Source organism: Schistocerca piceifrons, chromosome 4, assembly GCF_021461385.2.
Source record: "Schistocerca piceifrons isolate TAMUIC-IGC-003096 chromosome 4, iqSchPice1.1, whole genome shotgun sequence".
In the NCBI taxonomy this organism is placed as follows: Eukaryota; Metazoa; Arthropoda; class Insecta; order Orthoptera; family Acrididae; genus Schistocerca; species Schistocerca piceifrons.
In genome coordinates, this window is record NC_060141.1 from 620,253,529 (window position 1) to 620,275,581 (window position 22,053).

The 22,053-nt window shown below is 40.3% G+C and overlaps 1 protein-coding gene across 2 annotated transcripts in view; it reads left to right on the forward strand.

Annotated features, from left to right (window-relative positions):
- LOC124796362 (palmitoyltransferase ZDHHC16B) overlaps positions 1-22,053 on the forward strand; it is an 86,110-nt gene that overhangs the window by 18,363 nt on the left and 45,694 nt on the right. For both annotated transcript variants that reach the window (XM_047260520.1, XM_047260519.1), the window contains exons 4-5: positions 8,604-8,795; positions 18,271-18,388. In XM_047260520.1, the coding sequence (XP_047116476.1) occupies positions 8,604-8,795; positions 18,271-18,388 (310 nt within the window). The remainder of the gene's footprint in view (positions 1-8,603; positions 8,796-18,270; positions 18,389-22,053) is intronic.

A 22,053-nucleotide genomic window follows, 5' to 3' on the forward strand; every position in this document is an offset into this window, starting at 1 on the left:
CACCTTATATGTACAAGAACTGATGGGTACTCCTTTGTTTTGATGAAGCCACGGTTTTTTGTAAAGCATTTAGAGAACACGTTTGGAGAGGTGGAGGGCTTGTCCAAAATGCGATCCGAGTCAGTCTTGATAAAAACAGCATCCTTCTGCCCAGTCACGGGCTTTCCTCGCTTGTAACAAGTTGGGGGATGTTTCTGTTACCATCATGCCACATAAGAGCTTAAATATGGTCCAGGGTGTTATATTCCACATGGACCTTCTTTTGCAGTCTGCTGACGAGCTGTGCTCCAATTTAGAGCAGCGAGGTATTCATTTCGTCCAGCACGTCCATCGGAGTCCGAGGGATAATCAGGTTGCCACCGGTGCCTTCACCTTGGCCTTCGAGGGTGACACCTTACCCGAGAAGTTCAAGGTTATGGTCTACCACTGTGATGTCAAGCCATATATCCCTCCCCCAATGCAGCGCTTTAAATGCTGGAAGTTTGGCCATATGTCTTCCCACTGTACTTCCAGTGTCATATGCCGAGGTTGCGGACGTCCATCACATCCCAATACTCCATGTTCCCCCATCCGTGTCGAATATGGAGAGCACCATTCTTCTTGCTCGCCAGACTGCTGGATTTTATAGAAAGTCATGGTATACAAGATGCTGGACCGACTGACCTCACTGAGGCTAAACGAAAATATGAGCGCCTACATCCTGTGGCTATGACCTCCTCATACGCTGCTGCTACGGGAACATTTGTAGCCCCATCAGTTCCGCGAATTTCAGTCATCTCTCAGAGCCAAAAGGCTACACATGCCCCCTTGATGGTAGGGGGCACTTCTCCCTCTGTTGCTCCCACACCACCTACCTTGGGAGCACTGCCCCCCCCCCCCCCCCCCCCCAACCATCGGGGACAGCAGTCTCCACTTCTCAGCTGGAGAAGCGTAAGTCATCTTCAGCTCCTCTCACCAGGAAGGGGTTCCTTGGGTCACTCCCTTCCCAGGTTTTGTTAGTGGGAAAGATGACGCCCGCCAGTGCCCAAAAGCAGCTGGTTATAGGGCTTCTTGCTCATCCTCAGTCCCGGAGACTGAATCAGTGAAGCCCTCCCGGCCAGAGAAACCCAAGTCCAAAAAGAAGACCCCTAAGACCAAGGAAAACACCGCTACATACAAGCTCTGTGTCTGGGGATAAGGTGGAGATTCTGGCATCCACTGAGGACCTAGAACTCATCAGACCCTCAGACACAAGGGATATGGACTGCTCAGGCAATAAGTCGGTGGCAGCAGGTGACCCTGAGGCATAAACTGCCTCATTGAATGTTCCATGCCTTCCCAGTCTCATGATGGCTTCATCTTCCGGTGGAATTGTGGCAGTCTTTTCACCGCCTGGCTGAGCTACGGCAACTGTTAAGCTTTACACCTGCTTTCTGCATTGCCTTCCAGAAAACCTGGTTCCTGGCAGTGTGGACCCCTGCCCGCCGTGGCTATAAGGTATATTACAGGAACCATAGCAACTATAATCGAGTGTCATGTGGAATTTGCGTTTATGTCCTAAACTCGGTCTGTAGTAAAACTGTGCCCCTTCAAACCCCTCTTGAAGCTGTGGCTGTCAGAATAAGAACGATGTAGGAAATAACTGTCTGCAATGTATATCTTCCTCCAGGTGATGCAGTATCCCTGAATGTATTAGCTGCACTGATTGATCAACTCCCTAAACCTTTCCTACCCCTTGTGGGGTGGCACCATGCTTACTGGCCGAGACAGAGATGTTGAAGCTTTACTGTCTCAGTTTGACCTCTGCCTGTTAAATACCGGGGCCGCCAAACATTTTGGTGTGGCTTGTGGTAGTTACTCGGCCATTGATTTATCCATTTGCTGCCCAGGGCTTCTCCATCTATCCACTGGAGAGCACGTGACGACTTGCGTGGTAGTGACCACTTCCCCATCTTCCTGTCACTGCCCCTGTGTCAGGCCCACAAACACCTGCCCAGATGGGCTTTAAACAAAGCAGACTGGGAATCTTTCACCTCTGCTGTCACCGTTGACTCTCCCCCACATGGTAACATCGATGTGATGGTTGAACAGGTGACTACAACAATTGTTACTGTGGTGGTAAACACGATCCCTCGCTCTTTAGGGTTCCCCCGGCAAAAGGCGGTCCCTTGGTGATCGCCAGAAGTTGCTGAGGCAATTAAGGACTGCTGGTGAGCTCTACAGCGGCATAGGTGGCACCCTTCTCTGGAGCACTTAATGGCCTTTAAGTAGCTCCGTGCTCGCGTTTGCCAGCTTATCAAAAGATGGAAGCAGGAGTGTTGGGAGAGAAGTCTCGACCATTGAGTGCCATACATCACTTTCACAAGTCTGGACGAAGACCAGACATCTATTTGGGTGCCAGACCCCCAACAGGTGTCCCTGGCGTTAACATCAATGGTGTGTTATTTTCCGACGCAAATGTGATTGCTGAACACTATGCTCGAGCCTCTGCATCAGAGAACTACCTCCCAGCCTTTCACACCCTCAAATGGGGCATGGAAAGGAAAGTCCTCTCGTTTGCTGCACGTCACAGTGAACCCTATAATGCCCCATTTACAGAGTGGGAGCTCCTCAGTGCCCTTGCACATTGCCCCGACAACTCCTGGGCAAGATCGGATCCACGCTCAGATGATTAAACATCTCTCATCTGACTACAAGCGACATCTCCTCATAATCTTCTGGTGTGATGGTGTCTTTCTATCGCAGTGGCGGGAAAGCACCAGCATTCCGGTGTTTAAACCCACTTGATCTGGATAGCTGCCGGCCCATCAGCCTCACCAATGTTCTTTGTAAGGTGCTGGAATGTATGGTGTGTCAGCAGTTGGAGTCATGTGGCCTACTGGCTCCACATCAGGTTGGGCTTCCGCCAGGGTACTCTACCACTGATAATCTTGTGTCCCTCGAGTGTGTCATTTGAACAGCCTTTTCCAGATGCCAACACCTGGTTGCCATCTTTTTTGATTTATGAAAAGCGTACGACACGACCTGGCAACATCATATCCTTGCCACATTATATGAGTGAGGTCTCAGAGGCACGCTCCCGATTTTTTATCCAAAATTTCCTGTCACGTTGTACTTTCCATGTCCAAGTTGGTGTCTCCCATAGTTCCCCCCATATTCAGGAGAATGGGGTCCCGCAGGGCTCCATATTGAGTGTATCTCTATTTTTAGTGGCCATGTCCGAAAGAACAGACACCATATCCATATAAGTATATTGTTCTGGCAACACGGGCCATGACCTCCTTCTGTGCGGATGCACACACATTCCCCGAACTCTTACGGGACTTAGTAAGAAAGTCTTCCACGAGTAATGAGTGTGATGTGGTGGGACACTACGAATGTAGTGTGTGGACATACAAGGTGAGAATGTGGGTTTCACGGGAGGCGTGTGCGAGATATCCCTGCAGTTGCGCTATCCTCTGTGCCTTCAGTGGCTCAGATGGATAAAGCATCTGCCGTGTAAGGAGGAGATCCTGGGTGTTTGAGTCTGGGGGGGGGGGGGGGGCTGCACACATTTTCACCTGTCCCCATTGATATATATAATGCCCGTTAGCAGCTGAAGGTATTAATGTAATTCTAATTTCATTGTGACCTGGATTGAGGGTGAGAACACACTATCTGTATTCCTCAAGAACCTCAACACCTTCTCCATTTTGTGGCTGTTCCACCTGCTTTATATTTCTTTGTTGACTGTTTATTGTCCTTGGTGTCATCATACTACATTGCTCCACTGGCTGAAAGAATGAGTTGTGGATCCCTACACTGACTACTGCAAATTATGTAGCTGACAGGTGCACAGTACCGAGCGAGGTGGCGCAGTAGTTAGACACTGGACTCGCATTCGGAAGGACGACGGTTCAATCCCGCGTCCGGTCATCCTGATTTAGGTTTTCCATGATTTCCCTAAATCACTCCAGGCAAATGCCGGGATGGTTCCTCTGAAAGGGCACGACCGACTCCCTTCCCCATCCTTCCCTATTCCGATGAGACCGATGACCACGCTGTCTGGTCTCCTTCCCCAAACCAACCAACCAACAGGTGCACAGTAGTGTTTCATAGTACTTTAATTTTACTGTTCGCAGTCCCCCAGTAATACACAGTTATATGGCCAGTACATATTGTTTAACTTGCGATAAGCCTCATTAATAGTTTGCAGGCGAAACCCCACATACTGCTACAATAGTTTGCTGTTGAACATCTACAAGCAGTAAAAACATAACCACAAAGTCCACAGTTTTTGAAGAATAATCAGGTACATATGGAGCAGTCACTGTCATTGGTTTTTACACACAACCTAATTGTTTAACACTTATTTCACAAGAAAATTGAAGCATTGTTGTTGTAATAACCAGCAGAGGTTTCTCGTCTGAAACTTGGCCATGGATTGACTGTCTTGTGACCTAAAATCGGGCCCTTATATATCATTACAATAATCGGTACTGAAACTACACATTGTTTGAAGATAAATTTACAGAAATTACAATTAAAACTTAACTCATTAAATTAACTGAATACATTAAAAAATTGGTTCTTTTTAACAGTTTCTTCTACTGCAAGAGTTAGGCCGAATTATTTGTTTAAATCATGAAATTAACATATATAGTTATGAAAACAATACTTTTGATAAAACTGTTAATTACCTTGAAATTAATTCAGCGCTGGTTTTGCTAACATGTTTTCTATTAGAGCCAAATAGATACTTTAAGATTACTAGTATTTCATATTCCAAATGTTTATAATTAGTACAGAATTTATATCTGTTTGTACGTCAACAGTAGGATTTAAGTTAAGAAACAATTACTGATTTCACTCTATAGCGAAAGATACTAACTAGGAATAGTCAAAATAAATTAGAAAATCAATTACATACATAAAAAACTAAACACAAAATTAGATCTGGTGTTATATTCGTTAAAACTGAGGGCCAGTCTTTCTCTTTTATGAAAATGCAGATTATATTCACATATGCTAATGGTAAATAGTTAAAAGTAACAAAACATATTAAGGAGGCAGATGGCAAAACAAGAGGGGAATTAAAAATATCCCAGCTTGCTTCGTCACAATTTGCTTTACCTGGTCCTATGAACCAAACAACCCACCTTCCTCAATGTTGACCTTCACGTCAAAGATCGCTACATCAGTACCTCTATACATATCAAACCTACCAGCCACTTGCAGTACCTCCACTTCAACAGCTGCCACGCATCTTTAGTGATGAGCAGCCCCTCTCCAAATAGATCGAGGGTCTCACTGAGGCCTTGACACACTGTAATTACCCTCCCAACCTCATACAAAAACAGATCTCCTGTGCCTTCCTATACCACTGAGGACTTGAGAACTGAATCACATTCTCTGCCAGGCTTTTGACTACCTCTCATCATGCTCTGGAGTGAGGAATGTCCCATGCACTATCCTTCCCACCCCTTCAACAATGATATTTTGCTGCCTGCTGAACCTACACAGTATTCTTGCCCATCCCTAAATAACTCCTGCTCCCAACCCATCGCCTCATATTTCTGTAGTAGACCTAGATGCAAGACCTGTCCCATACATCCTCCCACCACCACCTACTCCAGTCCAGTCACAAGCATCACCTATAGGCAGGGCTACCTGTGAAACCAGTCATGTGATCTATAAGCCAAGCTGTAACCACTGTACTTTGTTTTACATGGGCATGAAAACTAATGAGCTGTCTGTCCACATGAATGGCCAGTGACAAACTGTAGCCAAGAAACAGCTGGACCACCTGATTTCTGAACATGCCGCCCAACATGACGTTCCTCATTTCAGTGATTGCTTCAAGGCTTGTGCCATCTGGATTCCTCGTACAAACACTAACTTTTCTGAGATGCGCAGTTGGGAACTCTGCCTGCAATAAATCATACATTCCTGTAACCCTCCTGGCCTCAACCTTTGTTAGTCACTGTCCTATACACATAGCCCCTTGCCTGTTCTCATTCCAGCACTACACAGACCTCTATTCCACCAATGCACCCACAATCTATTTACTTCTCTCCTTCTGCTGCCTCTCTCCAACTGCACCTAGCTGTCCTACCCTCTCTCCACCTTGTCTCTGTATTCTCCCACAAGCAGCACTTTACTGTCCACCACCCCAACCCTGTGCTATCCCTACTCCTCCCCATCCCAGCCTACTACTTATCCCCACCGCCCAGTTGCTTCTTCCATTGTCCACTGATGCTTGCAGTCTGGCCTCAGCAGCTAGACTGTGTGTGTGTGTGTGTGTGTGTGTGTGTGTGTGTGTGTGTGTGTGTGTGTGTGTGTGTTTTGTCTATTTTTGATGAAGACCTTGTTGGCTGAAAGCTCACTTTGAGACGGTCTTTTTGTTGTGCTTGTCTGCAACTCAGCATCTCCGCTGTATGATGAGTAGTAACTATCCTTTTCATAATACTTCATAATATCCTTTTCATAATCCATCCTTGATTTTCTATTGTTTGATTCTGCTTCTGGTAAGGTATTCTTATAATTACAAAGGGGTTCTTACTTGAAGATAGATATTTTTAACCAGTTTCTCGCTTGATACTTAATTTATGGCTCCTTAGAAGTACCAAATTTATCTCCTTGTATTCTAAACATTTTCCCTTTTCCCATCATTACAAGTTGCTCATAGGATTTCCCTCTTTGTTTAAAAAATTGTGTTAGTGTTTGGGCATCCAAAACTGGTCTGATCAAACTATCTAATTTTGTTACCATTATCAAAGCAGTAAGGTGTTCAAACTCTCTCTGACACACCCATTCATCGTCCATCCATTCAATTTCCTTTCTTACACTGTCTTTAAGTGCCACTGGTAAGGAATAGCTTTGGGAAAAAAATAAGAAAGGGGGGGGTTATCAAGTTTTATCTTTAACTTGCACACAAAATCTGTCACCACTCCGGTCTTCAAAGAAAACACTTGCTTGTACTTTAAAATTAGGACCAATTGCGTCAGCTTTCTTTTACTTGAGATCGACCCAACTTTGACAGGTTGTGAAAAAGAAGCTGGTAACCACTGAAAGGTAGCTACATTTGTTACTGTTCACATATACAGTCAGAACATCTACATAAATTTGAGGTTTAATAGCCTTTTGCCTTCTGCTGCTAGATAGTGGCATAGGTTACTCAAATATTGTACATCTGCCACACTTCCACCTTGTGATAGAGGCATAATTGTCCAAAATATATAGTGAAATGAATAATAAGTTTGATGGTTACAGTGAATTGTATTTTCAGTTCAAAAATAGTACTCCCTAAATTGTTAAGCCATATATGTAAATGTGCACCAGAGTGGCTGGCTCTTAGGTTAGGCCCAATAACTGAAAAGTAATTTTGTGTGGACAGTAATCATCTCAGTGTTGAGCAATCTAAACTCAAGGGTCAAGAGAGAATATGGGAAACAATCATTTCATATCTCTTCTTCCAGTCTGGTCAAAAGTATCTGAAAAAGCTGCTGCCACACAGGATTCAAAATTTTAAAGTATGAGATTATTTTGAAAAATCAATTTGGCTTCCAGCATGGGGAAAAATCACTATTGATGCAGTTCACGAGTTTGCTGATAAGATTTGCACTTCATTAGACAATAAAAATAAAGTTGCAGGGATTTTTTGTGACCTCACAAAAGCCTTTGACTTAGTAAATCATGCACTTCTTATCCATGAGCTTGACAGGTGTGAAACTAGGGATAGTGTTCTACATTGGCTAACTTATACTTGTGCAATAGGAAACAAAATGAGGTTGTCTCTATAAACACAGCAAATTATTCTTCTAAATGGAAGACAGTAACGCAAAGTGTCCCACAAGGTTCTATCCTATGATACGTATTGTTTCTATTCCACATTAATGACCTACCAATCAATACGAATGCCCCATCATTATTTAAAAATCTAAAATAATTAACTGTACGGTCCATATATATATCTATGATATTATCACTTTTTTGCACAATTTAGAATTACGCAATGAGAACTACTTTGATCACACTTATAATACAAGAAATGAAAATTCTATGCTCCCTGCTAACTGTTTAAACTTTTATGCTCAGTCACCCCGGTGTATAGAAATGAAAATTCACAACAGACTATAAGCTAAGAACAATCAGAGCATGAATGCAGATTCACTGAAGACAGAGCTACATGATACTCTGTTTCAGTGATGCTACTACTCAGTTGAAGATTTCATGAATGAACAGCTGAATATTTGAGCAGGATGTAGGTTATTGGTTGTCTTGTTATGTGAATATGTAATGGTATCTTTTCACAAAAAAAGTTACATTAATATTTAAATACAACTCCATCTTATTAACTGTAGTTTCATATCAGTGAAATTGTATTAACCATATTTTGACTTGTCCCCTGTACTCTAATCAAATAATTAACATGTGTATGTTATCAGACGAATAAATCACAATGCATTCAGATGAGTAACTAGTCAACAAATATGCTAATAAGTATACCTGCACTTTGTGGGCCACACTATGCGGATGACAAATGTAGAAATCAGTTACAGTACAGTGATATGGTTTTACTATGTTAAATCTTCATATGGAACTTTGAATATTATCCTGCGACCAAATTCATCTGTGTGTTTCAGATCTGTGTGTTTGTGGTATGCTCCCTGACAGTGTCAGTGGTCTTGATTGCCTATTGTTTGGGGATACCTCATTGGTGGGAGAAAAGCCCAGCAGTCACTGTGATGCTTTTGATCACTGGCCACTGGCTTTTGGGTAACATCTGTTTCCACTATTATATGGCAGCTGTTGTTTCACCTGGTTTTCCTCCAGAGGTGAGTGCAGTAAGAGGGCAACTTTGGTTGTTAATTGAATGTTTGATGACACAGACTGCAAAACTTGACTCTTAAGTTGAACTTTATTAGTAGCTAAACTTTTTATCACTGACAGGAAGTTATTAGAAATGTCTGTTTCTGAATAGCTGACACCTTTATGGACCAAAATGATGTCAAATCTTTATATACGATATTATGATTTCTAGTATTGAGTCCATGCACTGAATTGAATTGCTACTTTGAGAAAGAAATATGTTATGCATGATAAATGTCTTTATAAAATTAATATATTGGGACACAGTAGTTAGTATGCTCTGTTTGTTGATCAGGTCTCTGTAGGGTGTTCTTGAGCTCACTCTACAAATAATTCATACTACAGTCTTGGAGTCTCAGAACTTTAGTTTGGTTTGACGAGTTAACAAAAAGAAAAAAAAGAGGGAAAAAAAAGAAAAAAAAGAGATCCCATATGACATTTTGGAATGAAAATACAATCTACCTTTTTTATTTTTACATCCCCAATGCTTGACAACATCCACACTGTGAATAAAGATTTATTCACGCACCTCAACAATTCTGCATTATGCTCCTCCCAATTGAATCAAGTGGCAATCCCAAGAATATGACACTATCAACTTCTTATATCTGCTTGTCATATTTTAGGTATATACTGTTAAAGGATTTTAACTCCATATTTTGTTATCTGTTCAAAGTTTAATTACAAAGAATTAGCTAGTGGCCATTTATTAATGTCCATGAAAATTTGATTAACAGCTCTTCTTTAAGAACTATAATTGTTTTTGTATTCATTTAAATGTTTGTATCACTTGCAAACAGAACAAACTTGGCATCTGGTAAAAGTTATCATGATAGGTCATGAATGTACACAGAAAGTAAGGGCTTAAGATGAAGCTTTGTAGGACGCCACATGTAACAATTTCCCAGCTGTGTGATGATTGATATCATAGTACAGGACTCTTTGAATCCTTTATTTTCTGTAAGAGATAAGACTTGGACCATTTTGTGGCATTTTCCTGTTACACTATAATAATCTAATTTACTTAAAAGGATATTGTGATTTACACAGCCAAATACCATTGACAAATTATGGAATATACCAGTAGCCTGTAATTTATCGTTTAACAAATTAAGTACATTTTTGCTGCATTTGTAAATAGCCTTCTCAAAATTGGAACCATTTAGAAATACAAACTATGACTTTGACTAGACATTATTTGTAGGCAGAAGATTGAGAAGGTACCTGTACATAATCTTTTTCTAAAATTTTTGAGAATGCTGACTAAAATTAAATTGATGGAATTTGATGGTATTTCTTTATATTCTTTCTTATACAGAGGCTTAAATTCAGCATATTTCAAGTGTTTGGGAATTAATGCAGTCATAATTTGCTGGTTATACAACTAACTTAATACATTACAAGATTCAGAACAACACTGTTTAATTAACCTTAGTAATCTATTGTCGCAGCCACTATATTTCTTTTATGTGGAAGATTTTAAGGTGATCATTACATCTTCTGCTGTAGTGACAGTCATATTTGTATTATTGAATTTATTTGTAGTGGTTGATCTGAAATATTCTATGGCTTTATCTGCTACACCTGACAACACCGTCTTTTCAGCAAAAATTAAGATATGCTTATTAAAAAGTTCTGCAATGATGCAAATATTTATTATGAATGTATCATGTACTCTTACTGCAATGTGCTCATCATCTCCGGTTCACCATCCTGCTCATTCCTATAGTCCATATGTCTTTATTGTTACTGGAAGATGTTGTTTAGATGTTGTGACAAAATAAGAATGCTCTAGAAATGACTGCACTTGTTTAATAAAAGTGGAGGAACTTCATGAAACATGCCCAAGATATCATGTACATAAATTCTGAAATATGTAAAGCCAAGAAAATTTTAACTTATCCCAGGACTAATTTAGTATAACACACACACGGAACTGATTACAGTGGAACCTCACTTAATGAGCAACTGCCATAATGTGCAATTCACATAGCGAGCAAAACAAATTGTAAAAAATGACTCGTTTAATGAGAAATGGTTTGCACAATGAGCGACGACAATTTAGTGCGACGTCACCAGTCATTTGTTTGCAGTGGTAGAAACGTTCAACAATAAGCACACCTTTATTGTTGGCAGCAGCATATGAACAATGTCTTGAGTACATACTACAGTCTGGGTTTAGCGTGCTTACTGCTACTGTCTTAGTGCGCCTTTTGTACACGCATTTTTCTAAACTTGTGTTCACGTGTTTTTTGTGCAAATTTGAATAACATTCATAGAAATGTCCACGAAGATAAAGCCACAAGAAGATGGCCGCAAGAGAAAGGAAATGACCTTAGAAATGAAAAGTAAAATCATTGCAAAACACAAATGTGGTACGAGTGTTGCTGATTTAGCAAACACACACGATTGGTCTGCATCAACTATGCCGGCCGGTGTGGCCGTGCGGTTCTAGGCGCTTCAGTCTGAAACCACGTGACCGCTACGGTCGCAGGTTTGAATCCTGCCTCAGGCATGGCTGTGTGTGGTGTCCTTAGGTTAGTTAGGTTTAAGTAGTTCTAAGTTCTATGGGACTGATGACCACAGATGTTAAGTCCCATAGTGCTCAGAGCCATTTTTTTTTTTGCATCAACTATTTGCACTATCCTCAAGAACAAGGACAAGGTTAAGGAGATAGATGCTTCAAGGGGAAGGACAAGAGTATCTAAACAACGGTTTTGTATTCTGGACTACGTCAAAAGGTTGGGTCTCTTATGAGTAAATGAAAAGCAATTGCAAGGCACCACAATTAACCAGAAAATTAACTGTGAGAGTATGAGGAATGATTTTTGCTGACCTCATTAAGAAGACTCCAGGGTCATCAGCGGCTGACGAAGTGTTTGGGGGATGCCATGGGTGGTTTGAGAAGTTCAAGAGAAGAACCGGCATCCACAGTGTAGTGGGGCATGGCAGAGCAGCCAGCTCTGACTCAAAGGCAGCAGGGAACTTCATCAGGAACTTCAAGTTGCTTGTAGATTCTGAGAGCTATCTGCTGCAACAGGTATTTAATTGTGGTGGGATGGATCTATTCTGGAAAAAGATGCCAAAGCATACCTTTATAACAGCAGAGGAGAATGCATTGCTGGGTCACAAGCCAATGAAATACTGTCTCACACTGCTATTTGTGCTAATGCAAGTGGCAGTTTGAAAATTAAACCGCTGTTTGTTTACCATTCAGAAACTCCATGAGCCTTTGAGAAGTGTAAAGACCAGAAGATAAAGTTAAATGTGATGAGGAGATCCAACAACAAGGCTTGAGTAACACACGATTTTTTTTTTTTTTTTTTTTTTTTTTTTTTTTTTTTTTTTTTTTTTTTTTTTTTTTTTGATTGGATCAATGAAGTGTATGGTCCTTCGGTGAAAAAATATGTACGTAAGATGAATCTGCCACTCCATGTCTTGCTTGTTATGGACAATACTACTGCCCATTCTCCAGGCCTACAAGACCACCACCTTGAAGAATTTAAATTAATCAAGATCCAATTTCTGCCTCCCAACAACTTTCTGTTACTCCAGCCTATGGACTAGCAGACTTTTTCCTAACTTCAAGAAGCTCTAAACTAAAGCACTCTTCAAGGATTGCTTTGAGTTGACTGAGCTACCAATCTCACTCTCAGAGAGTTTTGGAGACATCACGTCAACATCATTGTCTGCATCAAGATGATCAAAAAAGCATGTGAAGGGGTTATCAAGAGAACTCTCACTTCTGCTTGGAAGAAGCTTTGGCTGGAGGGCATTGTTGAGTGCGACTCTGAGGCATTGAGTCAGTACCTGTGGAGCCTTTAGTCAGCGAGATAAGAAACTGTATCACAGACTTTGAGTTTGCAGTTTAGCACTAATCCATTGACTGTTATCACTTAATAATAACCAAACATTATTAATTTTTAATTACAAATAGAGTAGTGTTCTCAGTGTTGCGTATAAGGTATACCACAGCACACAGTGTATGTCTAGTCACACTTGTTTGTCAGATGAGCACCTTCTCTACTTCCTCGTAGTCTTCTACAACAGAACCAAAATTAATCACTTAGAGCAAACGAGTTGGTAGCTCTGCATCTACTGGCTGGCTGTGCTTTGGTCAAATGACTGTCTTCTCCATTTCCTCCTGTTGGCCTCCAACTTTCTCACACCTCCTACAACATAACCAGAGGGAAGCTCTGACTTACTCTTCAGTTAACTAAATTCACTGACCAGCTTCTCTCAATAGATTTACTTAAGACACGGCTATCGACTTTTGCAAAGGAAAGGTGCTGTTTTGTGCAAGGGAACAAAACCTTTCCAGTTAGGTGGGTGAATCTAACCTCAGGGTCAACTGTTCCATATGTTTTCTTCTTCTATTAGTCACTCGCCTTTTCCGTGCGGCATCGCCTGTGTATATGTTTGACACAATATTGACCACACCTGCTCCTCTCTCACTGTTTTCATCTCTTTCTCTTCCTACAGCCCTCTGCCTACCTCATCCACTTACCTCCTGCTCCAATCTGCTCCTCTCCACCCCATCCCTGTCTCTGTCCATTGTCTCTGTTCATCCCGTCTTGTCTGTCTCCCTCCCTGTCCGTCCCTTCATCCAGGCTGATACTACTCTGACAACACACCTGTAATATGGGGCAGGTTACACACCATGAGCTTGAAAATAATTTTTTTGCTCCTGAAGGAAAATGATTGCCCCCACTGCAGTAGCAAATATAGTAGCAAGGAGCAGCATTCATATTCAAATAAAAATTACTATAACCAGTGTTTCTTAGTAGTCTGTCATTCATTGCACAATTGAGCTATTATGTTTGTCACAACATTTTTATCCACTGAAAGTATTTGTAAGAAAATGGTCAACACTTTCATATAATTGAGTACTATTTTGTTCATGCTTCTCTAGACATTTTGATGATTTCTTTAATGCCTAATATGGCTGCACATTCATATTGTCAGCAAAAGTCTACTACAGGGAGAACACAAAAACAATTGACCAAATATCATTATTTCAACCTCCTGCTGGGCCTTTTCCTGTGTCTAGCTTTCATACTTACTAATACACAGCATACTGTTAACGTGTTTTACTCTTTTATGTTGCGTGTGATCTTCATGTTTCACATATTAGATCACTGCTGCTAAAGCCATGATTATTTGTTGTATTTGCTCCAGTTAAAAAGGGATTATATAATCCATAGTATGTAATTTACTTTACTTTACATGATCAGGCTCACAGTACCGCATGCAGCTAAAAAACTCTTCTCGCAGTGGCTTCTACTTCCTGCTTTCTGCCAGCAATCACTCTCTGTGTCAATCTGCAGCAGGTCCCCATGGGTTCCATCTCTATGCCTTTTTTCCCTGCCTAGAGGTCTTCTTCTGTGGGGAGTAAAAGCCACAGATTTCAAAGGCCAATGGTGTTTATCCACCCAAGCTGTGCCCTGCTCATAAAAGCCACCATGTGGTTCTCATCAGGCCTGTAATATTTAGTCTGTAGTAGATATCATCCAGTCAAAGGAGCATAGATCTTAAAGACTTTCCACCTGAAAACTAGAAGATTGTTTAAGAACTTTTTTCCAGACATTCCAGGTTTCGCAACTGTATAGCCTTATTGATTGAATCGCTGTTTCGTAGAGCTGGTGTTTTAAATTCCTTGAGGGACTGTGTGATTTAAAAAGCTGACTCAGACTAAGGTGCAATCAGCCTGCAGCTTGGGTTGCTGCTTTGATTTTTTTTTTGCTTCACACGATGTGTCCTCTGTAAAGATTACCCCCCCCCCCCCCCCCCCAGATATTTAAAATTCTGGACCTTTTTGTAGGATCAGGTTCCAACTGCCAGGGGCTGAAGTGATTCTCTTCAATAAGCAGGATTACTGCCCATCGCCAGATACTCAGTCTTCGATTCATTCACAAGGAGACCAATCTTCCTCACTCCACTTTCCCATACCACCGCGCGGTCACTCATCGGCATCAGCTCTTCCTCAGATTGGATGGCAGGCCTATATCATTGGTAAATCCAAGAAGTGTGATTTTAAAGTACGAGGATGAACAATATCGGTGCCACATTGTCTCTTTGTGTCTTTTGAATCAGTGAGACAAACTCGAACCAGCTTCACGAGTCTCTTGGGTATTCCAATCTCAACTAGGCAATTCACCAGGCTCTCTCAGTGAATGCAGTCATACACTTTCTTAAAATAAATGAAGAGCACTTGAAGATCTTCGAAATATTCCCACATCTTTTTGATGAGATGTTGCAGCATATGGATGTTGTCCACAATCAGATGGTCCTTTCTAAAAGCACCCTGAAATTCACCAGTCATTTATTCTGCAAACAACTGGTTTATATCCAACAAACAGTTGGACTAGATCTTACAGTAGACATTCAGGAGGGTGATGCTTTCTTGTGTATAGGCCAGATGATCATTGTCTTCCAGTCTTCTGGGATCTTCTCTACAATCCAGATCCTCTTGATTAGTTGGTGAATGCTCTTGTGGAGTCCTGCCCATCCAGCCTGAATAACTTTTGCCTGGATTCCATCTTGTCCCAGGCTTTTGTTCTTCTGGAATTTCACTATCCCCTAATGTAGATGGCGGATAACCTAAATCTACAGTGTCATGAGGATGTAATTTGAACAGATTTGTAGGTTCATCATAGTTGAGCAGCTCCTTGAAGTATTGTTTCTATCTCTTAGTAGTGTTGAACAAATTATAGCACTTGGAGTATTCTCTGGTATCCCTTCGTTAAGAAAATAACTTTATGATACATCTTATGATCTTTTTTCCTCAAGAAATCTAGTTGAACCACCTCTATCATTCCTTTTATATAAATTCTCAAGCTCCCCCTAAGTAGTTCTTTGTACTTCTTCAGATGTGCTTTGCCTTGTGCAAAAGCAGCGACTCATAGACAGCTTTCCTTGGTTTCTCGTATCTTGGTTAATGCCTTAATGCATTCGTTCCCAAATCAGATCATCTTACCCTCAATCTAACTGCATTTACCACCTCATTTTACAGCATGTTTGACGTCTTTCTATACTACTTCTGGTTTTTGTGTGAATTGTGTGTAACACAGAACACAAAAGTATCATGATTTGCTGTCTTATAGACATAAGTATTTGAATACTCTGGTTATGTTATTTATACAATAAAACTGATAGACCATAACAATTACACAGTATTCTATTACATCCAGTTGTCAAGTCTCTTACAATAATATGCAGAAGTTGTAAGAGGTCATATTTACTCTATTCTGTCTTGTGACTCTTAACTTTATCTTTAATGTAGTAGTAGTAGTAGTAGTAGTAGTAGTCGTTTTATTCACTCATAGATCACTTTTACAATGATATGTAATATCTCATGGTATTATGCTCCATTCCTTTTCAACCTTCCCCACACCATCCCTCTCTACTCTCTAAGGAAGGAACCATTAGTTCTAAAAGCCAAGTAGTGTGTCACTTCCATGTGTGTTTATTAGCGGTACTAGACATTTCACCACCTGAAAGTAACCAGTGGTGAGAAACTCTGTCTCGTAATTTACAGATGTTTGTCTATTTCCTTTACATAGCTTCCTCGATTATGCAACAGTTTATCTGAAAAATTCTCAGCCAATTAATGGAAACAACATACTGTCACTTATTTGCAAGTAGTCTCTAACATAATATCCCTGAAGGTTAATTTGTGTTACACTTTCAAGCAGTGGCAAATGTCACCTATGAAATGGCTCTTACGAAAGTCTGCAAAGAATCCCTTCATATTTACAGCTGCATATTGATTTAAAGAGCATTCTTTGGTAAACCAAAAGGCAATGATATGAAAATCTTTGAGTATGGGAAAGTGATGTCGGTTCCTGTAAGGTGAAGCTAAAAAATAGGATGGGGCTTTATCACTTCCTAAATGTCCTTCACATGGATAATCTTGGAAGCTAGTATGGGATGTCGAAACTCAGTAACTCCTCTTTGATAGTGAAAAATGAAGGGGAGGAGTCCCTTTATGCGTTTTATTTGGCTTTGAACCCTCTGTATAAAAAAAAACGGCAGCACGAGATAAGTTTTGTCTATTGCGGCAGATGCGTACAACTTGGCTGCTTTTAACTGCTGTGTGAAATGAATTACTGGTAGAATATTGTACAATTTTAGGTCATTCCTTATAAAATATGTACCACCTTGAATAAGAAATCTTTTCACATGTATTCTGTTATCAGTGTTAAAGACCGCAAACTGTTCAGGTTATTCTAGCACTATTTACTAAAACAAAAAAAGTTAGCATGCCATGTCATTGTATTACTCTCTTGTGTTGCAACTAGTTAGTTTATTTTAGTCATTTCTGAGTATTTATTCTTCACACTTTTGTATATAACATCTGTTAGATCATGTCAATTGTATGAAGATACAGAAAGTAAGATTTCCAATGTTGTTTCCTTTAAAGTAGTTGTATTTAGCTGAGAAAATTGTACAAATGCAACAGACTTATGATGTGTCAATCAAATGCCAGCCAGACCGGTCCCATCTGGCACCAGTACCGCTGCAGCAGTGCCCCAGACTGGTGTCTCTTATTCATTCTCCACTGCCTGTGAGATTCGGTTGGTAATAAGGTTCCTTAATGCATCTTCAGCTCTGTTAGGTCTACGGGCAGAACATCATGAGCAAACAGATGGTGCATTGCTGTTGTAGGCTTTCTTCCAAAGATCATCAAAGTGTCCATGATGAAGAACACTGTGGGTGGCCATCCCTCATCAATGATCACCTGGTAGAGCTGACGTGACAGCGCATCCTGGAGAACCACCGCGTTGCGATTATGGAGCATGGCAACCATTTTCTGCAGACACAGTGCCACAACCCTTGTTATGTGAAATTGTCACTAAGCACTTGCTGTTCAAGAAATTGTGTGCCAGGTGGGTGCCAAAAAACCTGACACTCGACCACAAAACGAAACACTTTGGGGCAGCACTGACATTTCTGCAGCAATATCATGATGACAGCAATGAGTTTCTCGACAGGATTGTCATTGGTGGTGAGATGTGGATTCTTATTCTCTGACCAGCATTTTGACAATGATGAAGAGCTGAAGTTGACTGTCGCACACTGGTTCCATTCACAGGTGGCAGAGTTCTAAGACACTGGAATATAATAGTTGATGCCATGATATGAAAAGTGTCTCAGTTCTCTTGGTGACTGTGTTGAAAATAGCTCAAACATTGCTGTACCTGTTATCAATAAAGTGTTTTACATAACTGTGTTGTCTTTGCTTTTTAAAAAAAAGAGGAAACTTTCTTTCTGGATGCGCCTCATAGTAACAAATATTATTAAACTGAATGTGGGAGTTCTTATCATGAAGTTCTTACTTCTGGAGCATCTTCATAACAACTACTTCATCATTTTTTACTTATGTGCCTTTAATGATATCTATGATATTTATTTATGTTGTCTGTTTTTACTTATTATCAGGGTGCACTTATTCCTGAAGCTGCTAGCATCTGCAAAAAATGCATTGCTCCCAAACCACCTAGGACACATCACTGTTCTGTATGCAACAGGTGCGTTCTCAAGATGGATCACCACTGCCGTATCCTTATTATTTAATATAAGATGAAACTAAATGTAACATATTTCTACCTTATATGTTAAGATGACCTGTACTAAATATGTATTGAAGTCTAGCTCATAAGCAAAGGTCTGCAGGGGTCAGATCGACTGTTTAAAACCACCTACAGGGTGACGTAAGTTAGGGTCTTGGGTATCTCACCCTGCAGCTATTCACATTAGTGGGCCCTCATTTGCATGTAACCAATGGGGTTCATCCTCTTGCAGCATGAGCACAGGATGCATATTTCACTAGCCAGTGTCCAGGGTGTCCTGTCTTGTGAGGCCAAGTGTGCTCAAACTTTCATGGTCACTGAATAGCGGAAGGACAGTGTGCTTGCTGCCAAAGGAGGTCCTTATGGGGTTGCCACATGGAATAACTGTGTAGCACTGCAGCCATTCACCTTAGTGGGCCCTCATTTACGTGTAATTGAGAAAAAAATTTCATAATTTTGTGTGATATTCTGGAGCTTTAAATTTGACAGATCTATGTGTAGAGGTGTTGTAGCATGGTGGTTAGTATATGAGACTGATTTGCAGAAGATGGAAGTTTCAGATTTCATCAGGTGCTTCAAATTTTTGTATTTTTAAATGTTTATCAAAATTACTTTGATTATTATTGTTACTCAGATAATTGGTTTATGTAACTTTTTAAAATTTCTTATAGTGTGTCACATCATTTTAATTATTGTATTAAGTTTTTCGTTTACTCTTATTTTTTCTTGTAATCATTCTGTTTTCATTTGAAATCTTTGTGAATGTGATTTTAATTATTTTTGTTTATATATCACAATATTCAAAAGTTTGAAAACTCTGATCTATCAGTTAAAAATCAAAAGGCAAAATAGTATGTATTTGCTGTGAATAATGTCAGAAATGTAGTTTTCATTTCATACAAGGTGCACTTTTATAGTGAACATCCTACAACATTTAAAACAGAAACTGATGTTGGACTATGGACGAAATAATGCAGGTGAAGATTTAAATGAAAGAAGGAATTATAAATAAATGTGCGAAATGAGGAATAGAAATAATGAATGCAATAACATAGACAAAAATGTAACAGATTAAATCAAAATTAATACAAAAATAAATCACAGGCAAAAAATTCCAAAAGATAGAAAGGAAAAATAAGAGTAAATATAAAAGTCAATATGATGATTAAACTGATGTGCTGAAAGGTTAAAAATTGAAAAAAATTACATTTAAACACATCAATTCATTAACAAAAATGATCAGATTCAGTTCAGTATGTATTTAAAAATAATTTATTATAATAAACAAGTAAATGAGTAATTTATTTATTAATAATAAATTTTGAAGCACCTCATGAAATTCGAACCCATGACCTGCTGCACTTGGGGTACACACACAAACCCCTACATTGCAACACCACTGTATATACAACTGTCAATTTTAAGGCTGTACAGCATCACACAAAATTACAAATTTCTTTGTTAATTACTCACAAATGATTGAATGGCTGTAGGATGTGATATCTGGGAGCCTGACGTACATCACCACATAGATGATTTCAAAATCTTGATCCCATTCCTGCGGACCTTTCCTTATTTGTGATTCAGTTAAGCTGAGCTTCTGGATTAATTTTCCTGTGTATTAGTGGCATATCAGATATGGTGTCATTAAAGCATAGTGTGATCTTTTCCTTCTTTTCGCTACTGTTATATGGAGGAAGTATATTGGTGTGAGATTCTCAGAGTATGAAACTGAGTTTATGATCGTGATAACATAAAATTTGGTATAAAGTAAAGAATTTCCACAACAGCATGAAATTCACTGTGGCCAACATTCCAGATTCTTGAGCCGCATAACGAATGTTTGTAGGGGCTCCTTTTGTAACTACATAGTCCAGTCACATTAATGTGACCAGCTGTCAGAAGCTTGAATAAGCATCTTTTGCAGGGTGGATGTGCAGGAAGCGTATCTGTAGGTTCTGGAAGGACTGAACAGGGATGTGGAGCATTGATGCCTCCAGTGCTGTTGCCTGCTGCACTAGGTTTCTTGGTTGAGGATCCATGGCACAAACAGCTTGATTACCATAATGCTCCCTCCTCTAACATAGACCTTTTCACTGACCGAATAACCATCTGTCCAATGGAGCGTAAAATGTGATTCAATTGAACAAGCTACTCAGTGGACATCCTGTTGTGGTATTGGCATGCAAATTCCAGTCTTTGTCGCTGATGAACAGTAGTCAGCGTGGGTGCATGAACACATGCTGTAGAGGCCCATGTGCAGCAATGTTGCTAGCCCCTTGGTTTATCTGAGTGGTCAGTCGCTCAGCAGTTCCATGTCTATTCACCTGTACACATCTCCACAGCCATTTTTCATCCCTGTCATTGATGGCCCATGGTGTGCTACAGTTGCTTTGGCACTAGTTTTGGGTAGCACCATTTTGCCACACACAGTATACTTTAACCAAAGCGGCCTGGGAACCGTTTACAAACTTAGCCATTTTTTGAAATGCTTTGACCCTTGACCCGAAAACCAATGATCATCCCCTTTTGGATGTTAGATAAATTGCTTCATTCCCACATATGCCAGTTGTCACGATTCTGCGCATCAACTGGGGTTTTGCTGTCAATTAGTGTCTAGCATCTTTTTCTCAGGGACAGGGCCACAAGGTGGTGTGGCAGTTGTGAAAGTGCCACCGAGTGACAGCAGTGAAAATGTGTTTGCTGTACTTTGGTGAGAAATGGCAGACTGGGGGAAGGTGTGCAGTTTGCCAAGTGAAATTATATGGTGCTGCCATAAACCATTAAGCATCACCATGTGTTCTGAAGTTACAGAAAGGAAATTGTATGAAATAATATGAAAAGTGGGTTCTAAAAAAGGAATATGAAGGTGAATTGACACTGGCAAGGATACTTTTGATTGTGGCCAGTGGCTGATGAAAGTTGGATTGATGAGCATCCTGTTGTCACTTGGTTTTTAGAACACTGTCCAGTGGGTTAGAGCTGGACTGTTTCATGGTTTCTGAAGCTGTGCTAATGATTTTGCAAGTGAGTGCTGTAGTTGAATGCTGTACTGAGTTTTTATGTATGAATCTTCAGTCTGCCCTGTTGTAACCAGGGAGCTGGGAGGACACGTGTCTCTGTATTAGGAATGAAGGACTGCCGGTTCTTGATCAATTGGATGCAAGCCATGTTTGGAAATGTTTCACTCAGAGAATTTCTATTTCTTATTTAGCTCTCAGAATATGAACAACTTAATTAAAACAACAGAAATTGTATGAGTCAAGGAACAAAAATGAAATCAAAGAGTGAGAAGAATTCAGCAAACACTTTGCATCTCGTAAGGAGAGATTGATTATCAGATGTCACCCTCTCCCTCCCCCACAGTTCTAATTGTACTTTCTGCTGAAACGGTCATGCCATCCAGATCACCCCACGATCGGCGGATGCTGCCACTTCTGTCATAGACTCGTTAGGCATTGTGGCAGGTGTTCACTGTCGACTGTCCAGTTTGCAGGTACCAGCATAAGAGGTGCAGAAAGTAGGTTTAAGGTAAACAGTGGAAATCAGAGTTGAGATTCGTTTAATGTTGACCTTAAAGGTATTCTTGTTTCGACTGAGGACTGTGTATGGCCCTTCATATGAAGACTGAAAAGGCTTATGCACAATGTCT